The sequence below is a fragment of the Haplochromis burtoni genome, unplaced genomic scaffold, assembly GCF_018398535.1.
Source record: "Haplochromis burtoni strain Fernald_Lab_line unplaced genomic scaffold, NCSU_Asbu1 Contig_123, whole genome shotgun sequence".
NCBI lineage: Eukaryota > Metazoa > Chordata > Actinopteri > Cichliformes > Cichlidae > Haplochromis > Haplochromis burtoni.
The window spans coordinates 1,650,432-1,659,971 of NW_024582484.1; the positions used below are offsets into that span (position 1 = coordinate 1,650,432).

Here is a 9,540-nt window from a genome sequence, read left to right on the forward strand (position 1 = left end):
AGAAGAGAAAAACGAGAAAAAAGAGCAAAGCAAGAACAAAAGAGAGAGAAGAGAACAGAAGGCATAAACTAAGAAAGAAGAAAGTAAAAGAAAGAGAAGAGAAGAAAAAAAACAAAAAAAAAAAAAATAGAGAGAGAAAGCCAAAAAAGAAAGATCGCAAAGAAAACGAAGTAAAAAGAAAGTAAAAAAGAAAAGAAGAACAAAAAAAGAAAAAAAGGAAGAAAAGAGAAGAAAGATAAAAGAAGAGACAAAAATAGAAAAGAAAGAAGAAAATACCAAAAAAGAAATAAAGAAACAAAGACAGAACAACATAAAAAAAAAATAACAACAAAACAATAACTCCACTCGCAGCACCTCCACCTCTCGCAATCACAACCCTGTAAAGCAAGAGAAGAGAAAATAGGAGACCAGAAACAAGTACAAAGAACAGAGAGAAAAGTAGAAGAAAAGAGAAGAGAATAAAAAAATAGAAAAACAGAAAGAAAAAAAAGAAAAGAAAAAAGAAAAAAAGAGAAGAGAAGAGAAAAAAGGAAAAAGAAAGAAAAGAAAAAAGAAAAAGAGAGAAAAAAAAAAGAGAAGAGAAGAGAAAAAAGAAAAAAAAAAACAAAAGAAAGAAGGAGAACTACAGAAGAAAGATACAGAAAAAAGAGATAAAAAGAAAAGTAAAGCGAAGAAATAAAAAAGAGAGAAGAAGAAAAAAAAGAACAAGCACCACACAAAGAGTAAGTAAGAAGAGAAGAGACACAGAGAGAGAGAGAGACAGAGAGAGAGAGAGAGAGAGAGAGAGAGAGAGAGGTGTCTCTCTCTCTCTGTCTCTCTGTCTCTGTGTCTCTCTCTCTCTGTCTCTCTGTCTCTGTGTCTCTGTCTCTCTCTCTCTGTCTCTCTCTCTCTGTCTCTCTCTCTCTGTCTCTCTCTCTCTGTCTCTCTCTCTGTCTCCCCCCCTCTCTCTCTCCCACAGATGCTCCACATCAGTGATTTTGTCCATATTAGGTGTGGAGCCTTCTGATTGGTGGCCTGTTGGTGTCACCTGTGGCGTGATTGACAGCTCAGGTCTGCCTCTGTGTTTCAGCACGTGTGCGTCGACTGTAAGAAGAACTACTGCAGCCGCTGCTCCGCCCAGCAGGCGCCTCGGCCACGCCTCTGTCACACCTGTCAGCGTTTCTACGGCAACCTGCTGGAGCGGGCAGAGCTGATGAAGCTGAAAGTGAAGGAGCTCCGGGACTACCTGCACCTGCACGAGGTTTCCACCCACATGTGCAGAGAAAAGGTGACGTATGCGTCATATTTCCCACTTCCTGATGAGACGTGCACGTATTCTTGTGTTTTAGTGCGGTATCCAGGTGGGAGGAGTCAGTGAGACCCGCTATGGCCTGATCAACCGTATTCACGGTCCGTCGCACTCGTGCAGTTGCTGGAGTGTTGTTCCTCCTCTTCGCATTCATAACAGGGAAGAGGAGGAAGAGTCTGACCGGGTGCTGGCGTCAGAGCTTGAGCGCTCCAGCTGACCTCTGATGACCTCTGATGACCTCTGCTTCTGTTGCTGCTGGAGAATCCATCGTCTGTGAGGCTGGCACTTTGGTCTCCTGTGGGAGCACACTCCTCTCTGTTCACATCTTTGTGCCTGAGCACAGCGCTGTGCGCCTGGTCTGATGATGTTTAACCCGTAATGACTCGGTCTCCGTGCTGTAGCTGTTTACCTCCACCAGGGGGCGGTGTCACAAACAGCCGGTCTGTGGGCTGCTCAGCTTAGTCCTTCAGACACGAAGAGAGAGATGCTGTTGAAGCAGATGTCAGGTGTAGCATGCAACCGCGTTCTGCAGAGCACGCAAGCACGGGCAGACGTCTGCTGCAAACTAGCTGACATGTCCCGTGTGTGTAAAGTGTCACGGGTTTACATGATGGAGACTATTAAACACTGCGCACACACACTGGGCGCTCACCAGTGTGGCACCTGGTCCCGCCCTGTGGGATCCAGGCAGAGGGTTTCTCTAGTCACGGTCTCCATTAAAACCATCTAGAGTTTTTGCTGCTGAATGATCTACATGATGAGTTTGTTCCTGCCGCTGTTTCCTGTTTGCAGGAGGAGCTGGTGGAGCTGGTTCTGGGTCAGCAGCCGTCCCCGTCGAGCAGCTCCGGCCCCGAGACCCCGAGCACCCACCCGCCCTCTGTGACCTCTCATTCGCCAGCACCTCGCATCTCCACCTCCACTCCCGAGCCCCCCACACCTACACCAACTCCAACTCCTGACCCCCCCACTGTACACCCCGAGGCCCCGGCCCCACCCACAGAGACAGCCCCTGCTGAGCCTGACATTCAGGATGAAGACCAGGTAAACCCAGAACCGGCCGTTAAGTGTCCAATAATGAGAGCGGGAGAGCTCAGAGCGAGCTTATGTCCTGGTTCTGTTTTTAAACCCGAGTCTGAGTTTCCTGAATGACTCTGTGTCTCGGTTCAGACCTGGAACCCCGAAGACGCCCCGGTTACCGGCCGCAGGGCGTCTCTGGCGGACCTGACCTGCCTGGATGACATCGAGGCGCTCAGCGTCCGGCAGCTGAAGGAAATCCTGGCCAGGAACTTTGTGGACTACAAAGGCTGCTGTGAGAAGTGGGAGCTGATGGAGAGAGTGAGGCGCCTGTACCAGGACCAGCAGAGCCTGCTGGGTGAGAGTCCACTGTTAACACGAAACAGACTTAATACATATACAGAAGGAGAGCGCCCCCTACAGTTACGCTTTCATGATACTCAAAGAAAACAACGTGCACTAAAATTCAAAAGGGAAGTGATTCTGAGTTTGTCCTGTTTGGTTCACGTTTGCACCAAATGGTAAATGGACTGATTCTCCCAGAGTGCTCAAAGCGCTCAGCATTTAAATCAGATCAGTTCTGATCACAGACGTGAAAAATAAGTTAGAGTAGGAAAAGTTTCCTCACGAGCGGACGTCCTCTCGGTTTAGAGAGGATGCTGCACACAGGCCTCCGTTCTTCAAACACTCCAACAGCTTTCTTGTGTTTCTGTTTTGCTTTCAGCTGCCAACGCTGTGAACGCTTCAGGTGAGTCTGATCACACAGAGTAACGCTGATGTCGTGTTTACATGCTGTTATTAAAGAAGCGGTTGTCGCTCCTTCGTCTCCAGAATCGGGCGGTGTCGGCACCGGAGGTCTGGAGGAGAACCTCTGTAAGATCTGTATGGACTCCCCCATCGACTGCGTGCTGCTGGAGTGCGGTCACATGGTCACCTGCACCAAGTGTGGAAAGAGAATGAGCGAGTGCCCCATGTGTCGCCAGTACGTCGTCAGAGCCGTCCACGTCTTCCGGTCCTGATCCTGGCTGCGGCTGAACCCAGGTAACCCGACCCAGACCTGGCAAACCAGTTTATCCCAGAGCGTGCATCCAGACCTAGTTTAACAAACCGGGCGCTGCCGCTTTAACAGTCTGATGTTGTTCTGGATTTAAACGAGTCTTCTTAAAGTGTTTTTTCCCTTCTTTGTAGGACCGACTGCCTCCAAAGCAATAAACTGTAATCAGGTCTTTCTGAAGGGAACTTGACAGAATGGGCTTTTATTTTGATAACTTTATTTTCTAATGGTATGCCTGTCTGAAGACAGTGAGACGGGACCTTAACCCACCTTCAGAGCTGCTGTTTAGATGCACACACTGAATGTACAAACTCTCGCTGCGGAGAGTTCACCGCACATTTGTGAACTAATCGATTGAGAAACCACCGTGCCTTCATCGCCTTGCCGCCGCCTCGGTCTGACCTGCGGCCGTCAGCCTGCGCGCAGCCGGGCAGGAGTCTACCAATGCAGCAGGTGATGACAACCAGGAAGTCCTCGCGGTGCCTTCAAGTCCACGCTCGGCCTGCGTTCTTATCACAGTCATGTTTACGCTGCAATAAGGAAGTGAAGCGAACAGCAGCCGGCCCTCAGCCTTCAGTGTAATAACAGCAGCTTCAATGTGTCCTACACAGGAAGTTAATGATGCATTCTTCACATGGAACCATCTGTTCAGACAGATTTCTGTTTTACAGATAGTTTGCATAATTAACTGTGTTTTTTAAGGAAATACTCAGGGAACCATCTTTAAATATCTATTTCTGTCTGAACGGCAGCCTAAACCTGGAAAGATGCTTTTGTTACAGAAGGAACATCTGCAGTCACGTCTCATATTCACACTAAATTTACCCCCAGTCACTGTCACTAACAGGAAACCACAGGAACATGAAAACCAGTATCCTTCTAATTACCATTTACAGTAAAGTCCAATCGTACACCTCCACATACGTGACATCATAGCAGGAACCAGCAGGGGGCAGCACACACATCACCTGAACTAAACAAACTCCAAGGATGGGACCAAATGCATAAGGTGGAGCCGGCGCTTCCCCTGACGTCCGTGCACACGCTCACATTTCTGAATATTTTTAGGGCAACAAAGAAGTTCACGATGAAGGATTCAGACTTGGGTGGAGAAATGTCAGGACAGCATTCAGAGTCTGTGCTTATCACAAGGAACAAAGTCGGGAAACCGCGATTCCCAGCTAGTGTGTTGGCATGTAAGCACTTGCAGACTCAGTCAGAGGTCAGATTTCTTCCTGGCCTGGACCTCCAGCTCTTCATCCTCTCTGCCTGGAAACGACACAAACTGGAGGTTTGGGTGAAGCCGGAGCTTTAAATGTAATAACAGGTTTACTGGAAACAGCAGAGGCCCTGAAACGCTAACATGAGGGACTCCTTAAAGACAGAGGAAGACTGTTTGTGTGTTATTGAGCTTTTGGATTTAAGTTGACTTTGTTTGCACTAAACTGTTGATTTTAAACTGTTTTTCAGGAGGTTTGCAGGAGGACGGTTTGTCCTTTTCCCGAGGTTTTTATTCTAGTGAAATCACTGTGTTTGATCTTTGTGAACATTTTGGATTCAGATGGTGTTACTCGCTGGCCTTTAACCTGTAACTTCTTCCTCTGTGGTGCAGTGGGATCATGCGAGCTCAGCTGTGGAGCTCACACTGCACTATAGAGCTTCTAGCTGAAACTTACACAGGACCTTGTGTCTGTGAGCACGGTGAGGCGGGGCCAGTGAAAACAGCACAGCTGGAATGTAAACCTCTAATCCAGCTGTTTCCTCATTAGTCCCCTGGCTGCGAGCTTTTTAAAAGGACACACTGTGATCTGCAGACTTTAAGTTTGTACTTTAGCCGCCTCACGTTGACCTGTCTCTGTGTTGGAACCTTTATTTACTCAGAATGTTTCTGCAGCTACCAGTGAGACACGTTTTTACAGAGCGACAGGAAGCTTTATTTTTCTGAGTGAGCTTTGCATCGTATTCTAATAAAACTTGATTTTCATTGAGTTCTGTGTCCTGTGCTTCATTGGGTTTATTGAGGGGTGCTCAACATTTAACTGATTATGGTGGAATCTTTATTTTGTGACTTCACATAAGAAGCTTCGCAGGTCAAATTCAGCTTCATTTGTGCTTCTTCCTGGACGTAGTTCAGCTGCTTCAGCTCTGATGTCCATTTCTGGAAGCCTGCCGAGGGGCAGCACAGGTGTGCTGCTTGTACTTCCAGGCTGCGAGGAAGCCTGTGATCTAAGGGATGACTCCTAATTACATCTACCGCATATTTTAAAAATTCAGCTGCATTTGATAAGAACGTCTGATAACTGATTTAAAAATGTTTACTGGTGTACGTTCCAAAGATGGAAATTAGCAACCCCAGAGTTAAAATTCAGACTCCACTCAACATTTTCTGGAAATGTATCTAAAATTTGATCTTGATGTGGTTTCACACCGGGTCACATTTACACTATAAAGTCACACCGGGCAGCAGGATCCCCTGCAGGAGGGGTTTGTCCACCTTCCTGCTTCCAGGTGGGCTGGAGACAAGAGACAACACAATAACAGAGTACATATAGTACAAATATATGTGTGTTTAATAAAGTAAAGGGCAGCGATGGAGACCAAAATTGTTAATAAAAATAAATGAATGAGGATGCGACCGCAGTCGGACCCGTGCACAGACCAGCTCTTTGTCATGCTTTGATCACTGAACGTTGTCTCATCAATAATCAAACAAAGCGATGTATATTTTAGACATAATTACATTTGTGGATTTGAATAATGCAAATGTTTAAAAATATTTCTATTTCTAAGCTTTTCAGGGCCGAGTACAATAACCTCAGTTTGATCTGAATTAAGAAGCAGAAAGTTAGCGGCCATCCAGGTCTTTATGTCTTTAAGACATTCCTGCAGTTTAACTCATTGGTGTGTGTTATCTGGCTTCATGGACAGATAGAGCTGGGTGTCATCTGCATAGCAGTGTAAATGTATGCTATGTCTTCTAATGATGCTGCCTAAGGGAAGCATGTATAATGTAAACAGAATTGGTCCTAGCACTGAACCCTGTGGAACTCCATAATTAACCTCAGTGTGTGAAGAGGACTCTCCATTTACATGCACAAACTGGAGTCTATTAGATAGATATGATACAAACCACTGCAGTGCAGTACCTGTAATACCTACAGCATGTTCTAATCGCTCTAATAGGATATTATGGTCGACAGTATCGAACGCTGCACTGAGGTCTAGCAGGACAAGCACAGAGATGAGTCCACTGTCAGAGGCCATAAGAAGATCATTTGTAACCTTCACTAAAGCTGTTTCTGTGCTGTGCTGAGCTCTGAAACCTGACTGAAACTCTTCAAATAAGCCTCTGCAGATGATCTGTTAGCTGTTTGACAACTACTCTTTCAAGGATGTTTGATATGAAAGGAAGGTTGGAGATTGGCCTATAATTAGCTAAGACTGCTGGGTCTAGAGATGCTTTTTGAGTAAAGGTTTAACTACAGCCAGCTTGAAGGCCTGTGGTACATAGCCGATTATTAGAGATAGGTTGATCATATTTAAGATCGAAGCATTAATTAATGGCAGGACTTCTTTGAGCAGTTTTGTAGGAATGGGGTCTAAAAGACACGTTGATGGTTTGGAGGAAGTAATTATTGAAGTTAACTCAGAAAGATCAATTGGAGAAAAAGAGTCTAACTTAACATCAATGGTACTAAGAGTAGCTGTAGATAATATTACATCTGTGGGATGATTACTGGTATTTTTTCTCTAATGATAAAATTTTATTTGTGAAGAAGTTCATGAAGTCATTACTAGTTAACGTTAAAGGGATGGTTGGCTCAACAGCACTGTGATGAAGTCTACTCCCCACTCCTGTGTAATCAACTTAGGTCCTCTTGCATTAATTATCCAGGATGCTTCTCTTCTGCTCACGTTACACAAACAATCTAGCTAGCACCCTCTTTATTTTATAATGAATTTAAAGTCTTGCTTATAAAATTTTAAATGTCCTGTCTCCCATGTACCTGGCAGACCTTCTATATATACCCCACCGTCTCTGAGATCAGCTGGCCACTCACTCCTTGGTGTCCCTGTGCTGAGACAAGCGATCGAGCGGCTGATCGTACTCTAGAATCTAGCTAGCACTACAGAAGAAGAGGTATAAAATGCAGTGTTTCTATCAGCTCAACAATCATCAGCAAACACACAAACTGTGTGTGTGCAGTTTGTCTCACAGTGTGTTGCAGCTAAAGGTCCAGCTGCTGATTTCAGGGGGAGAGAAAAGAAATAGAGCTAACTTCACTCACAGATGGAGAAACATAAGAAAGAAGGACAGGAGAGGAAGAAGAGAGCTTAGAGTTAAAGGGAAGGATGCTCATTTAAAGTCACATGTAATAATTTTACTCACCTGGATTTGAATATAACATGTTTTGATAAATTATGTATTTTTATTTTGTGAAACGTCCTGCAAAAATGAACTAAAATATACAAACTTGTGTTATTCAAGTGTTGCATGAAAATACAGTTTAGTAGGATAAGACTCGCTCACGCCAACAACACACTCGGCCTTCCTGATGAGTTTGTTCAGTCTGTTTGTGTGAAGAACATTTAAAGTAAGGAACAGTGTGTGACTGGTGCACAGTGGCCATGCTCGAGGTCAGAGTTAGCTGAACTTTAGCTGATGATGCTGAGACTCATTCACTTCAACTTTGGGGTCGGACTCGGACCCAGCCATACTACATGTGGGCCAATGCAGTATGGCTATTTACATTTTATTTTAAAACATTTAAAGCCATCCGCTGTTTAACGTCATCCAGGCAGCGTAATAACAGCTAAGGTGAGTCTGTCCCTGCTTTTAAAGGCAGATTCATCTGCAAGTCATCTGCAAAACAGTGGAATGAAAGGTTGTACCGTGAGAAAATAGACCCCAGTGGCAACATGTACAGTGTAAACAAGGCAGGACCCAAAATAGAGCCTTGAGGTACGCCATAATTAAAACGTCCTTCCTGATAAGTAGGACCGAAATCACAGAAGAGCTGATCCTTTTAGGCCAGCATATGACTGCAGCTGTGATAGCAGGAAGGGTCAGAGCAGACTCTGCCTGCTGAGGAGAAGGAGATCTTTCGCCTGCAGGTGGAGGGTCTTTTTTGGCTCTGTGTTGCTGTCTGCTGGAGCAGCAGCTTATCTACAGCTGAGAGGATCAGCTCATCAGTAAGGCCAGGTCTGTGCTAGGATAGGAGATGGTTAGTAATCCGTAATCCAATTACTTTTTTATAGTCACGAGTAATGTAAGGCATTACTCATGCAAAAAAGTAATTAGACTACCTTTACTTTCCCGTAAGCACGCTGCGTTACTGTGTTAGAAAAGCGTTGTGCTTTTGTTTGTGAGAGTGTCTCATCATGACAATAACGTACGAGCGTGCGGCGCCTGTGGCAGCAACAGACATGTGCAGATCAACAATGGCTAACATGGAGTGATGGAGAGAGTACGACCATGCAGCGTTTAAAGCGTGGAAGTAATCACATTACTTTGAGTTTGATTCCGTAAAAAGTGACACAAACATTAGAGTCTGCTGTTCACTCTGTTTGGGAAGAAAACTTCTTTCTACAGCGAAAAATTAAACTTCAACTCTGAGCGAACAGCGAGCACGCTGCCACGGGAACGTGACACTCACAGAGAAACCCCCGGATCCCCCCACTGACACGACCACTGTGGGCAAACCTCCACCCGCCCCACTCCTGCTACACAGGTGACTATAGATTTAAGAGCAACAGGACTCAGAGCTGCTGAGTCTTTGATTTTATTTATTTCTGCTGTGTTTTAATTGCATCTGTTTGAAAGAGTGTAAACACAAAACATTATTTTATTTTATGTGCTGGAATATGCAGGAAATAGGTTTAAACACATATCTGCAAGTCAAAGACTTTTGAACATAATTTTATATTTGCAATGTGCATAAAAGTTAGAAGATTAAAACTAAAGAAACAAGTTTTAAAAACAGACTTTTTCATTTGATTCAGTTTCATATGATGGATTATGCAGAAAAATAGAATTGGGCTGAAAGGTCTGTTGCTTTATTACGTATTCAGGTTGTGTATCATGTTTTTGAAAAGTAACTAATTATTTTTTGAAAAGAAGTAATCAGTAAAGTAATGGGATTACTTTTTTGAAGAAGTAATCAGTAATTAGTTACTAATTACT

The 9,540-nt window shown here is 44.5% G+C and overlaps 1 protein-coding gene across 3 annotated transcripts in view; it reads left to right on the plus strand.

Annotated features, from left to right (window-relative positions):
• Positions 1 to 5,344, plus strand: part of rffl (ring finger and FYVE-like domain containing E3 ubiquitin protein ligase) — a 19,590-nt gene extending 14,246 nt beyond the window's left edge. For all 3 annotated transcript variants that reach the window (XM_042223944.1, XM_005929408.3, XM_014335872.2), the window contains exons 3-8: positions 1,070 to 1,267; positions 2,081 to 2,329; positions 2,456 to 2,660; positions 3,027 to 3,050; positions 3,134 to 3,343; positions 3,491 to 5,344. In XM_042223944.1, the coding sequence (XP_042079878.1) occupies positions 1,070 to 1,267; positions 2,081 to 2,329; positions 2,456 to 2,660; positions 3,027 to 3,050; positions 3,134 to 3,321 (864 nt within the window). In that variant the 3' untranslated portion in view covers positions 3,322 to 3,343; positions 3,491 to 5,344. The remainder of the gene's footprint in view (positions 1 to 1,069; positions 1,268 to 2,080; positions 2,330 to 2,455; positions 2,661 to 3,026; positions 3,051 to 3,133; positions 3,344 to 3,490) is intronic.
• Positions 5,345 to 9,540: the final 4,196 nt, after the last annotated feature.